Below are 15,257 nucleotides of genomic sequence, written 5' to 3' on the forward strand. Positions count from 1 at the left end.
TGGGAGTGAGGGGCACCGGCAGGGCTGTAGGAGGAGTGCAGCCGGGAACGGCGGGGGGCCAGGGCTGGAGGGGGCAGCTGGGGCAGCTGTTCCCACGCTGAACCTCAGCAAAAGCTGGGCTGTGGGCCGTGTCCAGGTGGCTCAGGAACGCCCCAGCTCTCCACAGAGCCTGCCCTGGCACAGCCCCCCGCCGGGGAAGGGCCAGGTGTTGCCAGCTGCCACGTGGGAATTCCAGGCCACTGCTACGTCTCTCCACCACTAGGTGGCAGGGCAGGTACGTGGCTCCCTCCCACGTTGGGGGGGTCTGTGCCCAGGGCCCGGACCTCGTGTCACCCCCGCCCCACCCACCCCGTGGTGCCACCCTGTGCCCATCCTGCCCCTCCCCTCGCCCCCCATCCTCCTCCACTCCCCATGTGCCCACCCCCCACCCCACTCTGCCACCTGCACCTGCTTCTGCAGCCGCTCCATCTCCTCCTGCTCGGCTCGGGCCCGCTCCTCGGCCTGGCACTCCTCCTGGCGGCGCCGCTCCTCCTGCTGCCGCCTCTGCTCCTCCTCCCGCTGGCGGGCATCGGCCTCCCGCCGCGCCTGCTCCTCGGCCTCCCGCCGCGCCTGCTCCTCCCTCTGGCGCCTACGGCACACGGCAGCTCAGTCCCCCTGCCCCCCAACCTCCGCGAACTGGCAGGCCTGTGAGACGGCGGAGGCTTCCCAAGGCAGCCGGATGGGGCACAGGGCACTGCTGCTCCAGGGTCTGCCCCTGTGGACAGTCAGCGCCCCCAAGTGCCAAGCTCCAATGGCCCCCGCTACGGGGTATGGGGGCCACTGGCAGTGGGGTGAGCGCTGCCTCCCCATCCCTGGGCACGGCGGGGGATCCCAGCAAGCACAGAGGAGCCCCCCACCCTGCGGGGCTGAGCCACTGACCTCTCCCGCTCCTCCTGCTCCCGGCGCTCCTGCTCCTCACGCTCACGCTGCTCGCGGGCTTGCCGGCGTTTCTCTGTCAGGAGCCGGGCTGCCTCTTCCCGGTCTGTGGTGCCCGCCATGGGTTTGCCCGGAGGCGTGGCAGGAGCTTGCGTGGGGATGGGGGTGCCAGAGGGGGCAGCAGCACCTGCAGAACGCACTGGGTCACAAACAAATTCATCACACCCACTTCCTCCCCAGGGACAGAACCCAGGAGTCCTGCTCCCACTCCCCCTGCTCTGCACCACTAGACCCCACTCCCCTCACAGAGCAGGGATAGAACCCAGGAGTCCTGCTCCCACTCCCCCTGCTCTGCACCACTAGACCCCACTCCCCTCACAAAGCGGGGATAGAACCCAGGAGTCCTGCTCACAGCACCCTCCTCCAACCCACTAGTCCCGCCATTCCCGAGCGGGGAGGCGTGAAGCTGTTTGATGCAGGAAGAACCCGAGCACTGTAAGCCGATGCCCGCTGGCTCGGGGCCCCGGGCTCTGGCGGGGGTGGAGCTGCGAGGGGCCGGCAGGGGTTCTGGGAGATGTGGCTGGATCAGGGTGCGTGTTCTCAGACCTGGGGGCTGCTCAGCGGGCCCAGGAGTCTTGGGGGTGTCAGGCGGGGCCGGGGAGGCTGCTCCCCTCTCCTCTTCCTCCTCCTTCCTCTCGCGCGCCTTCAGCTGGCTCTCACGCTCCTTGTGCTCCTCCTTGGCCCTGGGCCGCCCCTTGCGGGAGGAGTGGGTGCTGCGGGGCAGTGGTGGCTTGTGGGGAGAGCCAAGGCCTGGGCTGGGGGATGCCGGCCGGTGGCTGGGGGTGGCAGGCGATGAGGGCCGGTTCTTTGGCCCCGGGCTGTAAACGAAGAGGAACAAAGCATTAAGGTGAACCGCAGATGCCCCCACCCTGAGCCTGCCCACCACACTGTGGCCCCGCAGTTGGCACCACCACAGCTGGAAGCAGTGGCCCAGGGCCCTGCAGAGCCCCCCAGTCTGGGCCCAGGCAGGCCGCATCCCAGCACCGCTGGCAGGGCCCCATGGCTCTCGGCTAGTCGGCTGTGGGGTGGCTAACAGTGTGCAGACTGAGGCAGCTCCTGACCTGCTGTCCACGGCGGGCCGGGGGAGTCTGGGCTGGCTGCTGGGCAGGGGCTGGTGCTTCTTGAGGCCCCGCTCACGCGACAGGGCGCTCCGCTCCTTGGCGTTCTCCCGCTCCTTGTCCTTCTTCTCCTTCTTCTTCTGTGCGGAGGAAGGAGAGAAATCAGAGCCCAGGAGCAGGGAGAATGATAACGAGGGGCTGGCGACCTGCCAGCTCCTTGCGAGGTGGGGCTGAGGCTGGGGGCACACAAATCTCTCACAGTCCCCTGGCTATCACCCCCTGGTACAGAGGGGAAACCAAGGCACAGAGATCTGCTCAGGGTCTGGGAGCAGCTCAGGACTGGGCTGTCTCTATGGGGCACAGCCCGAATGCCAGCTCTGAGACCCCCCCAGGGGCAAGGCCTGCTCTGCAGGGGACACTAAGGGCTGGCCAGTCCCTCGAGGGCTGGTCGGGTCTGGCTGGTGGGTGGCAGGCAGCAGCAGCGGTGTGATCTGTTCCTGCTGGGTTTGCTGTCTCGCCAGCGCCCGTCACGGGCTGGCTGCAGCGGGGTCCTGCCCGACAAACCACCCTGTCCCCCAGACACCAGGGGGCAGAGCCCGGGCCCCAGGCGCTGGAGACGCGCTTGGTTCCCGCGCAGGGCTGCACTTAGGGAGAGCTGTGTTCGGGGACAGGGCAGCACTCACGGGCGAGGACTCGGCTCTCCGACGCGGCGTCACGTCCGGGCTGCTGGCTACCACCCTGCGGCACTCCCAGCAGCGGCGCTGCACGCGGTGGTTGTTGCAGGGGCTGAGGGGGCTGGTGGAGGCGGAGCGGGGGCACACCGGCACCGCTGGGGGCAGAGAGCACACACGGTCAGGCTGGCCGTCCTGGCAGGGCAGGGATCATCAGCCAACAGGCTGCAGGGCCGTTCCCCCAGAGGAGTGGGGGGACCCCGGCACATGGAGGTCTCCAGAGGAAAGGGGCCTGGTGACGGACCGGGCTGAGACCATTAGCCCCCTGCCACACAGTGTTAGTGCCCAGGGCACCCTGATGTGGTGACTGGGGGCGGGGAGCCAGACCCCTGGGGGATAATCCCCAGCCACACAAAGCTGAGAGGCACAAACCCAACAGAGCAGAGACCCTGCCAAGCCCAGCCCCAGGGGCCAGCAAGTGAGCGACCGGCCCCGGCCCCGGCCCCGGCCCCGGCCCCGACCCATGGTCTCCAGAGCAGATTTCAAGGGCTGGATCACCAGAAAGGGGCTGTGGGGTGCAGATGAGCCCAGGACAGTGCAAGGCGGGGTGGGAGGGGGGCAGTAGGAGAGAAGAGGCAGGTTACCACAAGGCCACACTGTACGTGACTGACCCCACAGCAGGGAATCAGGGCACAGGCGCCCAGAGACACAGCATCCTCCAGAGACACCCAGCTGCCCTCCCCTGTCAGTGTGCCCTTCCCCGGGCTCCGGGTACTGCTCTGCAGGGCTCAGGATCCCAGCAGAAGCCACTTCCCGCCCACAAAACGGGCTGTCTGCTCCCCCAACCCACCCCCAAGCTTGGTGATCTGAGGCTGGCTGGCTGCGTCTCTGACCTCAGCGTGTCACGGACTGAGTCACCAGGCGCTTCCTTGGACAGGGTCTCGTGCTGCCCAGCCCCTGCCCAGCCCTATGGCTTTGGCTTTTCCTTGCTCCATGCACCCTCGGCTACCCCGCGGGGCACAGCTTACCCTGCTCCTTGCCAGTGCCGGCCAGCATCACAGCGCTTCTGCTGCGGGCCAGGAAGGAGAGGGTGGGCGTCATGAGCCGGTCCACGATGCTGCTCTCCCAGGGGCTCAGCTGCAAGCTCCGTTCTGGCAAAGAAATAGAGTTTCGGGGAGGGGGACCTTAGCACCTCTCCGGGGCCAGGTGTGCCCCCACCCTCAGGCCTGGGTCCATGCTGGCACCAGCTGGCTAAACACTCACTCCTCCCCCACCATCTCCATTCCCGGGCCTCCTTGCTGCCACCCCGTTCAATGCCTCAGTGACACCCCAAGCCCTCCGCCTACCCAAGCCCACGAAGAGTTCCCCAAGTGACAGCGGGCCTGGGTTAGGGCCCCGGTGCCCCCGGACACCTGCCAGCGCCCCCTCAGTAGCAGTCCCACCTGCAAGACCTTTGGAGAGGCTCAGCTGGGCAGGGCCCCTCCCAGCAGCCCCCTCCCTAGGGCTGCTCTCCCCCATCCCACCTATGGGCCCTGCTTGAGCCACTCTCCCGGTGAGCATCCCACAGAGCCCACGCTGCAGGGGAAGGGACGGGAGCCTGGCAGGCCTGCAGTTCCTGATCCAACGGAGTGCCAGGGGCCAGGGCAACGTGCCGCCAGCTTGGGCAAGGAGCCTCCAGGCCCTACCTGTCCACTGCAGAGCCGCCCTCTCACGCAGCCTGGTCTCAGCAGAAGGCCAAGGACTGAGCCAAGCATGAAGCCCTCTCTCCTGCTGCTCTGGGGCCCCTCCAGGGCAGGACTGGGGTAGCTCACTCTGCTGCTGCCCAGGTTGCCCCCGGCCAGCACCTTCCCCAGCCTGGCACTCGCCTCGGGGAAGCCCCAGTGAAATGGGGGCCAGATGGGCAGACCGATGTACACAGTAAGAGGAGACCAGCCAGAAACGGCGCCGCAGGATGACAACGGGATAGGCACTGCCCATGCCAGCTCCCCAGAGCTGGGCAGGGCACTCATCCCCAAGGCCTCTGCACGCCGAGGTGGCTGGCTCTGGGCCTAGACCCACAGCTTGCATCACTCTGGCTGTGGGGAAAGGGGGCACTGACTTTGGCATCCCCATGGACCCTGGGCCCAGCTCCCGGCTCAGTCCCCGGACGGCGAACACCTGCTCAGCCACTCGGGCCGACGCTCCGAGTGCGACGACTCTGCAGGGCTGGCACCGCAGCTCAAGGACCATGTGCTGCCCTTGGCAGCCTCCCCCTGCCCATCCCCATCCTGGACCCTGCTGGGATCCATCTGTCCCTTCACTGCAACCCCCACCCCCAAAACAGTCTCAGCCACGGGCCAGCACCCCTCCTGGGAATCCCTCTCACGGGGGGGGAGCGAAGACCCTCCAGGCCAGGGCGGGTGAATCGGGGATACGAGTGACAATGGGGGGCACCAGACAAGGACCGCCAACACCGAGTTCTCTGCTCCTTCCCCTGGCACCACGCCTGGCTAACACAGCCCCACGGCTCCTGGGGGTCAGGGCCTAGGCTCAGACCATCACACTCCTGGAGACAGCAAGCCCTGAACTCAGGGGTCAGCTGCACCTATGTCACACTGAGCCCCGAGACCCAGACCCCTGCCCCCATGTGCCTAGGGTTTAGCAAGCTGCAGCACCTGCTGCTTGGGCCCTGACCTACAGGCCTGGAGGGCAGCTCAGCCCCTGGCACAGAGCTCTGCAGCCTGCCCGCTCACAGCTGACCCCCTGGCAGAGCCAGCTCCCCTCAGCCCCCATGGGGCAGCTGAGCCAGGTTCTCACAGCCCTGCCCCTGCCAGTCACCACCTCATCAGCTGCTCGGGTTATTTATAACTCCGCGGGACGGGGGGGCTGCAAACTCCCATCACTAGGCAACCGGCAAACAGAACAGCAGCTCGGGGGTTATAAATAGCCCTCTGGCTCGGGGAGCCACGGTGCGGGGCTGGGAACAGGGCTCCGGCTCCTCGGGCAAGCTCCTTGCAGAGCCAGGCAGCCCGTGCAGGCAGTGGCCATGGGCCTGGCACTGCCAGCCTTCTTTGAGGCGAGCCGCCCTGCCTAGGAGCCCGTCTGGAGGGGCACGGCGCATACAGACTCCTGCTCCGCCCGTCAGGCCCCCATGGCCTATGCTGCCAGGGTGGGGTGGAGCCAGACCAAGAGCTAGCCCCTCTCCCCTGAGCACTGCGGTGGGGACGGGCCAGCCGTAGGGCAGCAGTCTGGAGGGCACCATCCCTCAGCAACCCCCCCACCCTGCCCCATAGCCGATGGAGCCCAAGCTGCTGGCAGCCCAACTGTGACCCCATGCTCTGAGCACAGCAGCGCCGTCCCCAGCCCCTCCTCCCAGATCACACATGCAACCCCAGGTGCCCCACATGCCAGTCACACTAACAGAGCATCACAAGCACCCAGCCTGCTCATCCCCCCACTCAAGGGGCAGCAAGGACCCCAGTGCATCTGGCACCAGCCCCTCCGATGCTGAATTCACCGGCCCTGTGCAGCTTTCCCCCAGCTCCCTTGAGTGAGAGCTGCCCAGGGTGGGGGGCGGTGCCTGAACATGGCCTCAGCTCCCACCGAACATGGGGGTTCCCCAGAGAACCAGCTGGTTCCCCACTGGAGACCTGGGTCACGGAGCCCTCAGTCACAAACAGAGCACCACGCTGACCGGCCAGGGGAGGACGCATCGCCCGGCAAGCTAGGAGATGCCTGCGGGCTCCTGGCTCTCCCTGCAAAAAAAAACAGCAAACGGCTTCTCCCCTCTCCATGGACGGCACATTGCGAGGGCAGGGATTGGGGGGGGATGGGCACTGCCTGGCACTCAAAGGGGCATCTTCCTAGTGCTGGGCTGGAGCTGGGGTCAGCTCCCTCAGCTGCTTCTCCCCACTGGCCCCATGCACTGGTGGGAAAGGCAAAGGTCTCTTACTTCTACTGGGAGAGTTCCAGAGAGTGGCGGAGGATTTGGAGAGCCGCTTGTTGATTATAGAGTCCACGTGTTTGGGGAGGTTAACAGCGGACACTGAGCACCGGCTCACACCTAAAGGAGGGAAAAGACACAAGGGCATTAAGGTCACAGCGGCTGGAAGCCGAGGGAACCTTGCATGCAGGCATGCAGCATCGTGCGCCCCTCGAGTGGCAGGACGGAGCTCCCCTCGGCGGCGATGTGGGCATTGGGGCGGAGGCCGGGGCTCCGGGAGGAGGTCTGCCCCCAGCACAGGACTGCAGGGGCAGAGTCAGAGCAGCCCAGTGCAGGCAGGAGACAGAGCCCTGGGAGCAGCACGCAGGAAGCACAAGGACAGCTGCTGGGATCCACTGAGAGCTGGCACCTGCTGGAACATCCACTGGGGGTGCTGGACCCTCTGCCCACGGGAAGCACCGGCTGGAGAGAGCGCTGAACAGCACCAGTGCCCCGTGGCACTCTGGCTTGGCCCATGAGTGGTTCTGCTCATCAGGCAGGGATCTCCTCCGCCAGGACCTGGCTCGGTGCTTTGGGACAACGCACCTGGGCCCCGTACAGCTGGGCCTCATGAGAAGCCAGGTCTGTGTCTGGCCCTGGAGGCTGCCAGGAGCAGGGGCGGCGCCAGGGTGGGCTCAGAAGTTGCTGGTTGAGGACTCCAGCTTGGGGTCAAAGGGCAGTTCGCCTCTTCCGAATCCCAGACCCATTGCACAGCGTAGCTGGCTCCAGCAGTTTGGTTGGAGAGGAGGCTGAGGGGACGTGCGAGTGGAGGTGGGCCACAGGCACTAGACAGGCTCCCCCCAAACATACACACTGAACCCAGCCCCCCGACTATGCCAGGGCCCCTCGATTCTGTCCTGCTCCAGTCCCAGCCCTCTCTGAGCACGGCTCATTGCATCACGGTGGGAGTTTGCATCAGAGTGCCAGGGGCTGGGGGCTAACCTCCATCTCAGACATGGGCCAGGGCAGGCTCAGCCCACCCGAGGGGCTGCCCCAGGGTGGAACTGCCCCCTCCGATCTAACTCACTGCAGCTTGCCCTGGTTGGGGTGCAGCCCTCCCGGGGCGGTGCAGGGGTGGGGGAGCAGCTCAGCTACTGCCAGGAGTCCCAGCCAGGGACCGGCCATGGGATGGCTGGGAGAAGAGTCCCTAGGAAGGTTTCGTCCCACAGTGCTCCAGGCAGCCCCACGCCTTGGAGGTGGGAGCTGGGGCTTCCTCTGTACCGAGCCAACAGCTGCTGAGGCAGGGACGTGGCACTCAGGCCGGGGCTCCAGGGCTGTCAGTGGGGCAAGTCTAGGCGCCCTTGGCCCAGATGCCAGGCGAGCCTGAGGGAGCAGACCTCCTGTGCATCCCAACACCCCACTGAGAGCAGGGAGCCTGGCAGCATGTGAGAGATCCCTGCAGCAGGACGGGGTGTCAGACAGGGCTGGGGGAGCGGGGGAATCTCCTGGTCAGTTCATTGCTTGAGAAAGAACCTGTGATGAAGCGGGACTGTTCTTAATGTTTCTTCTGAATAGTGTGGGATTGCCTCAATTTCCCCTAGGCAGTTCTTAAGTCTCTAGGGGGTGGGATAAGGGTGTATGATCGTGGCAGAGCCCTAGAGGGCAGGTGTGTGCAGGGGTCTGGACACAGAGAATGGCCAACACCCTGTTTCCTGGCCACTGATGGCCTGGGCCCTTCCCCCCTGCAAGGTGAGAGCTAAAGGGTTGGAGAACAAAGGAATCCGGTGCCCTCCTGGCCCGGGAAAGGGACAAAGCCCAGAGGAGGGGGGGGCTGGAGAGAGTTTCAGTTTGGGGCTGGCTGGGGACATGGAGTGAAGTGCAGACGTGGTTGTCTGGCTCACTGCCCCCCAAAATGGACCCAGCTGAGGGGTCCTGTTCTCTGCACCTACAAGCTCTGTGTTAGACCATGTTCCTGTCGTCTAATAAACCTTCTGTTTCACTGGCTGGCTGAGAGTCCCATCTGACTGCGGAGTTGGGGGGCAGGACCCTCTGGCTTCCCCAGGACCCCACCTAGGCGGACTCGCTGTGGGAAGCGCACAGAGGGGCAGAGGATGCTGAATGCTCCGAGGTCAGACCCAGGAAGGGGAAAGCCGGGGGAGCTGTGTGTCCTGCAGACAGGCTGCTCCCAGAGAGGAGACTTCCCCAGAGTCCTGACTGGCTTTGTGGGGAGCAGTTCCAGACCATTGCCCGGGGACTCCGTGACAGAACCATTACAAGAAAAAAAATTAAGAGCAAAAAGGGGCTTTCCCCCCAGACTGCCTAGGGTCAGAATCTGCAAAAGCAGCTGCTGATGGGCGGAGCTGGCCCGAGATGCGAAGGGTGCTGCCCCATTGCGAGCTGCACAGCCTCTTGGACAATCAGATCTGGGGCATCCCATGCTGGGCTCCCCGGAACCAGAGGGCGGCGAGTCAGAGCGACAGGCGTCCCCAGCTGGCTGAGCTGCTCCAGGCTGTTGAAGCACCTGTCAGAATTTGGGGCAGGGCCGGAGCTGGGCCCAGCTCTCCCAGCTCGGGACCCTGCCTGTGAACCCAGCTCCATCGACGGCTCCCAGCAGAAACAAACCAAACTCAGCCATTCCCTCCAAGTTCCCCCACAAACGGGATGTGGACCCAGCCAGCGGGCACCCCCACCTCTCTCATGCCACTGCCTCTACAGCGTCTCGGCCTGCGCCCCTTACAGCCAGCCTCTAGAACCCCAGAAACGTGGCCTGTGTGTAAATGAGGCAGAGACATTTACTTGAGTCTGCAGAGAGCCTGCACCCACAGCTCGGCAAGGAGAACTGCCCCATTCGCTCAGCAGCCCAGCCGTGATCACTTCAATGCCAGCACTGTTCACTATTTCACGCCTCACGTGTGGAAGAGCAGAGAGGGTTGTGGGGGCGCGTTGCTGATCTGCACAACTCACGGGGAGCAACGCTGCATTTTGGTGCCATGGGTGGGCGGCTTGGGGAGCTGCCTCCACTGGTTTCTTTCCCCTCAGTCAAAGCAGAGCTGAGCCCAGCAGAGCCCTGGGCATGGTCAAGCCCCATGCAGAGGCGGCTGAGCCAAGGAGCTGCTCCCACCGGCCCGGAGAGGGGACCTCACAGGGCGGAGCTTGTTTGTGGGCAGAGCTTCCCCCATTTGGGCCCTGCTCAGACCTGTCCGTTGGGGGGGGGATGGCGCAAACCCTGGGCAGTGCCAGTCCCAGCTGAGTGCCCAGGAATGGGGGGAGCAGCAGTAAAGGGGACAAATGACTCTGAGTCCCGTCCCACCTGCCCGCGAGGGGCTCCCCGGAAGGCGGAGCAAACGCGATGCATGGCACTCTGTGCAGCGCCGAGCTGGCTGCAGCCCCAGCTCAGCACATGCAGACCAGCTGTCAACCGGACCGCGCCACGGGGACGGGGTAACGGCGGCACAGGCCCCCAGAACGTCGTGCCATTTCCACACGGGCTCACTCGCGCCACATTCCCAGCAAGACAGAGGGCGACACGGCACCAACACAGATCTGTAGTCACAACAACCGGCCGACGTCACTCCCCTTCCTGCAGGCTACTCGGGAACGGCCAGGCGGGGGCATGGCTTTGGAGACGGGGAGCGAGCAGGCGTCAACACCCCTGCCCGCGGATAGGACACCAGCCACTGAACTCCGCTGGGCAATGCGGACACAGAGAACCCATACACAGGGCGAGGGCACCGAGCGCGACACCCCGGCGCAGAGGGAGGGGCCCTGACGGGCGCAGGGTACCATGCTGGTGCCACTTCGCAGACAGCAGCTGCTCAGGGGCAAGGAGGTTCTGATGGATCCCCCTGGCCCTGCCCCTACCTGGACATTGCAAACCTCCCCAGCCCCTCCCTCGGCCATTCCCAGCAGCAGCCTGGAGGCAGGCTGCGGTGGGTGAACCCTGGCACAGCCGACTGCAGAGCCTGGCCCACTGCAGAGAGTCTGGTGCCCCACGTGGCCTAGGATTCCACATCCCCCCGTTTCATCTTTGCACGCCAATGGGGAGCCCAGGCAGCTTGTGCCCAGCCAGGCATGCGCTTGAGCTCCCAACTCACCATCCTTGTGCCGGGAGGAGCTCTGGTGCAGCGCGCCAGCCCATGACCACCTCTGCTGCCGGATCTCGGCCCAGGTCTTCTTGGCTGACCTCTGGATGGCGGCTTCGTAGCGCTCCTGGGACAAGGAGAGGAGGGGGTGAGAGGCGGGGGGAGCAGGCGCCGAGCAGCCTGCAGCTGCTCAAGCTGCATCCCAGCATCGGGGCCCCGCCTGAGGGGTCAGGGTTAGGGGCTGGGGTGAGGGGCTGGCTCTGAAACAAGTACCAGGGAAGGAGAAGGAGCCGTGAGGTGGGCTTCAGAGCGAGCCAGGACAAGCACCTTTCGCCAGACACCCCCAGCACTGCCAGGACCTGTGGAGGGAGGTGCAGGACACGGGTCTGTGGGTGCAGGGGGAGCTGGGGGGCAATTGCATGCTGGGAGCGTGCAGGGGCACAGGGGAGGCGGGGTGGGGCATGCAGTGGGGATTACAGATGCACAGGGGAGGTGGGGGCTGGGGTGACTCTTCTAAGGGCTGGAGAGTTTGGGGTGGTTTTTCCATCCTGTTTTGTGCCTGGAGATCTCATACCCAGGGGTGTTTTATGCCAACCAGAGGCTGCCCCTGCCCATCCCCGCGCCCACCTTGTTCTTCTCCAGCTTCTGCCTCTGGCGCTCCTCCAGGATGGCCCGACGCTTCTCTGCCTTCAGCCTCTGCTCCTCCAGCCGTTTCCTGCGCTCCTCCAGCTGCCTCTCCCGCAGCACCTTGGCCTTCTCCTCCTTCTCCAGCCACAGCGCTCGCTTGGTGGCTGCCAAGAGAGCACGCAGCTGTGAGGGGACGGAGCCCGCAACGCCCAGCCCCCGGCGAGCTGGCCAGCCTGTGCCACAGGGGCAGGCTGCGCCGGGTTCCTGCCCCGGGCCATGGCTTGGGTGGCTGGGCTCATGCTGCAGCGCCCCACCCCGGCCCTTCCGGTTAAAAGTCACGACAGTGCAGGGCCTCTAGAAACAGCCCCCCCGCCCACCACATTCGTTTGAAACCTGGTCCGAACAAACAAAGCCTCTGACAGGACCCGGCGCCTGGCCCAGCACCTCAGCCTCTGCCAGGCCATGCAGCGAGGGCCCCCAGAGCCAGCTGCCGTGGGAAGCTCTCGGAGGCCCTGAGGCCAAAGGCCTGCGTTTCTATAAAGCACATGGCGCTGGGCGGTGCCAGGGCACCTTTCTCACATGCTGCCCCACAGCCCCGCCCTGCGGAGAGCCCCACGGCCCTTTCCGTCCTGGGCCTCTCTGCTCATGGGGCCAGGCAGTGCCAAGCATGACGGGGACCCCATCTAAGCCCCCAGGCAGATACAGCAAAGGAGGGCAGGGGAGGGCAGCCTGGCCCAGCTCCCTCGCCCAGGAGGCAGCCCCCAGCACAGCGTTGCTGGCCACAGGCATGATGAGCTTTTCCCCCTTCCTCTGGACACTGGCCAGACAGTGGCGGGTGGAGCAGTGAGTAGTGGCCACTCTGGCTCGGCAGGGGATGGGGCATAGCCTGAGGAAGGGTGGGAAGCCCTGGGACAGCACCTCTGACCGTCTGCTCGCTTAGATCCCCCCAGGGAGTGCTGGAGCAGAAGCTCTGGAGGGGCCCAGAGCTGGGCCAGGTGGGGCCGTGCATCTGCTGAGGTCAGGTGGCTGGAGGAGCTGGGCTAGCCCACGGCAGGAGTCAGAGCCACAGGTGTCGGGGGAGGATTTGGGGCAGAGGCACCCGCAGCAACGGTTGGGCGCGGAGGGAGGAGCCTGGGGCCAGGACAAAAGGGAGTGGAGAAGCCGGCCTGAAAAGCACATTCAGGGAAACAATGGGGGAATGAGGGTGGAAATAGTTGGGAGACAAGGAAGCTGCTGTGTGGGGACGCAGAGGGGGCCCTGCAGCGCAACTGCCGGGAGCTGCGAGAGCACGAGGCCCCAGCTCGCTCAGGGCTCCTGGGGCAGCAGGGGTGCCATGTTTCGCCAGGATCCCACCGCCCGGGGCTAATCCTGCGACTCCTGGCTAATCAGACTCCCAATGAACCCACAAAGCTCCTCTAACTGGGTTTGTCTTTATCCCGCTTTCCCCTTTGAGAACTAAATCCAGGCCACGTCCCTGGTACCAACAGCACCCTCTCCACGCTGCCGTGTGCCCATCGCCCACCGGAGACAAACAGGTCCCCAGAGCCCAGGGCAGCTGCATACACGGCCCTCTCCCCCAGCTCCCTTCTGCAAAGGGCCTGGCCTGGGGCTCATGCCAGCCTCACTAGCTCCTCACCCAGGTACTTGGCCCGCTCTTCCCTCCGCTCCTTCGCCTGCCTCTGCCTTGCTTCAGCTTTCTGGGCACCTGGAGGGAGAAGAGAGAAAATCTGCTCAGCACAGGGCTCTGAAGCCCCACCCTAGCCCCAGCCAGCCAGCCAGGGGAGGCTCGGGACATCTGCTGAGCAGAGGGAGAGGCCCCGACGACGTGTGATCCATGAGGGTTGTGCCTGCTGCCTCTTTGCCCTGGACACATGGCCTCAGCCAAGAGCTGCCCAGGGAACTGGACCGTGGCCTGAGAGCACAGGCATGTGCTCTGTGCCGTGACCGGCGCAGCCCCCACGCTGGCCAGGATGCTCCCGCTAATCCCTGCAGAGGGGCGCTCTGGGGCCGCACACCCGCCCCGGGCCCCAGCTGCCCTGGGCAGTCCCTGCAAAGCCTGGTTCAGCCCTCAGAGCCGGCTGCAGGGATCAACGCACCAGCTCCTGTGAGTGAGCCCCATGATGGGGAGATCCCAGGCACCATGTGGGCTAGCCACGGGCACGGGGGTGATCCCAGCCCCGCTGCTCTGGGCCTGTCCGCCAAGCGGGAATCATCCCCTCGGGCCAGGGCTATGGGGGCAGAAGAGGAGGTACCCAAGGCCCTGTGCAGCACTGCCCCAGAGACGCACACACCTTGCTTGGGTCTGGGGCTGGTGGCCACTGCGGCAGATGGCTGAGAAGCAGCGGTGACAGGGGACGGCCCATCGCTCCTGGGGGGTAGCATTTCTCCCGTGGGGGCGGCTGCAGCTGGGGAAAGCCGGGCATTTCCTGAAGGGCTCTTTGCTCCTATAGGGGTCTCTTCCACAGGGGCTGGAGCAACTACTGGGGCTGGCTGGTCTCGCTGGGGGGGCAAGGCTTCTCCTGGAGATGGGGGGGCAGCGGCAGGGGCTGGCTGGTCTCGCTGGGGGGCAAGGCTTCTCCTGGAGATGGGGGGGCAGCGGCAGGGGCTGGCTGGTCTCGCTGGGGGGGCAAGGCTTCTCCTGGAGATGGGGGGGCAGCGGCAGGGGCTGGCTGGTCTCGCTGGGGGGGCAAGGCTTCTCCTGGAGATGGGGGGGCAGCGGCAGGGGCTGGCTGGTCTCGCTGGGGGGGCAAGACTTCTCCTGGAGATGGGGGGGCAGCGGCAGGAGCTGGCTGGTCTCGCTGGGGGGGCAGAGCTTCTCCTGGAGGTCCGGGGGCAGCAGCAGGAGCTGGCTGGCCTCGCTGCGGGGGCAGGGCTTCTCCTGGAGGTCGGGGGGCAGCAGCAGGGGCTGGCTGGTCTTGCCGGGGGGGCAGAGCTTCTCCTGGAGATGGGGGGGCAGCGGCAGGGGCTGACTGGTCTCGCTGGAGGGGCAAGGCTTCTCCTAGAGGTGCGGGGGCAGGGGCTGGCTGGTCTCCCCAGGGTAGCAAGACTTCTCCTGGAGGTGGGGGGGCAGCAACAGGGGCTGGCTGGCCTCGCTGGGGGGGCTGAGCTTCTCCTGGAGGAGGGGGGGCAGCGGCAGGGGCTGTCTGGTCTCCCTGGGGGGGCGGGGCTTCTCCCAGAGGGGTCACTGCAACAGGGGTGGGTGTGGCAGGGGGGGAGGGCTGGTCGCTCTGGTGTGGGTTGCACTCTCCCATAGGGGTCGCTGCGGAAGGGGCAGGCCAGTCACTCCTGGGGGGCAGTGTTTCTCCTGTAGACGGGAAGGGGCCTGCAGCAGGAGCTGGCTGGTCACTCTTGGGGGGGACGCTCTGCCCTGGAGGGGTTGCTGCTTTAGCTGAAACACAGAAGCAGAAGAGAACAAGGTCAATCCTTCCCCAGAGCCCAGGCCAGCCCCACGCATGGGCCCCAGGCCAGATCTCCAGCCACATTGGGGCAGGAATCGGGGGAGGTCGGCGTGCCAGAGCCCCGCTCTGCCACCCCACCCCAGTGCCCTGGCCCGTGGCCTTACTCAGCAGCAACCCCTGCCAGCCGCGCTCCAGGGCCAGGGGTGATCAATGGCCGGGCAGGGCCGTCCTGGCATCATCCTGGCTCTACGGGGCCGCCAGCGGTGCCCATCTGCACTGGGCCATAGCGGCAGAGGGGAACCAGTTGGCGCCGCCCTCCCCAATGGGCTCAGACTCTTTTAGCCTCAAAACAGGAACCAAGGACGGGATGTGAGAAGTGACACTGAACACGGCTCACTCCAGCCCCAGGGCCTGTGACTCACAGCCTGGCGCCCGCTCCCAGCTCCCCGAGTACCCCTCTCCCCCCAAGTCCCTCAGCAGCCCCCTCCAGCTCTGCCAGGCATGGGGCAGCCCCTGGGGGCCCCCACGGGGCTGATACAAGGGCC

The 15,257-nt window shown here is 65.9% G+C and overlaps 1 protein-coding gene across 1 annotated transcript in view; it reads right to left on the bottom strand.

The window, feature by feature from the left end:
* The window catches only part of MAP7D1 (MAP7 domain containing 1), a 39,052-nt gene that overhangs the window by 3,904 nt on the left and 19,891 nt on the right, over nt 1-15,257 (bottom strand). The window contains exons 2-13 of the mRNA XM_043505897.1: nt 13,917-14,702; nt 13,606-13,851; nt 12,951-13,019; nt 11,315-11,478; nt 10,700-10,814; nt 6,636-6,746; nt 3,733-3,855; nt 2,717-2,862; nt 2,037-2,173; nt 1,522-1,793; nt 919-1,102; nt 448-628 (exon numbers count right to left, since the gene is read on the bottom strand). Coding sequence (XP_043361832.1) covers nt 448-628; nt 919-1,102; nt 1,522-1,793; nt 2,037-2,173; nt 2,717-2,862; nt 3,733-3,855; nt 6,636-6,746; nt 10,700-10,814; nt 11,315-11,478; nt 12,951-13,019; nt 13,606-13,851; nt 13,917-14,702 — 2,534 coding nt within the window. The remainder of the gene's footprint in view (nt 1-447; nt 629-918; nt 1,103-1,521; nt 1,794-2,036; nt 2,174-2,716; nt 2,863-3,732; nt 3,856-6,635; nt 6,747-10,699; nt 10,815-11,314; nt 11,479-12,950; nt 13,020-13,605; nt 13,852-13,916; nt 14,703-15,257) is intronic.

Source organism: Dermochelys coriacea, chromosome 19 (genome assembly GCF_009764565.3).
Source record: "Dermochelys coriacea isolate rDerCor1 chromosome 19, rDerCor1.pri.v4, whole genome shotgun sequence".
NCBI lineage: Eukaryota > Metazoa > Chordata > Testudines > Dermochelyidae > Dermochelys > Dermochelys coriacea.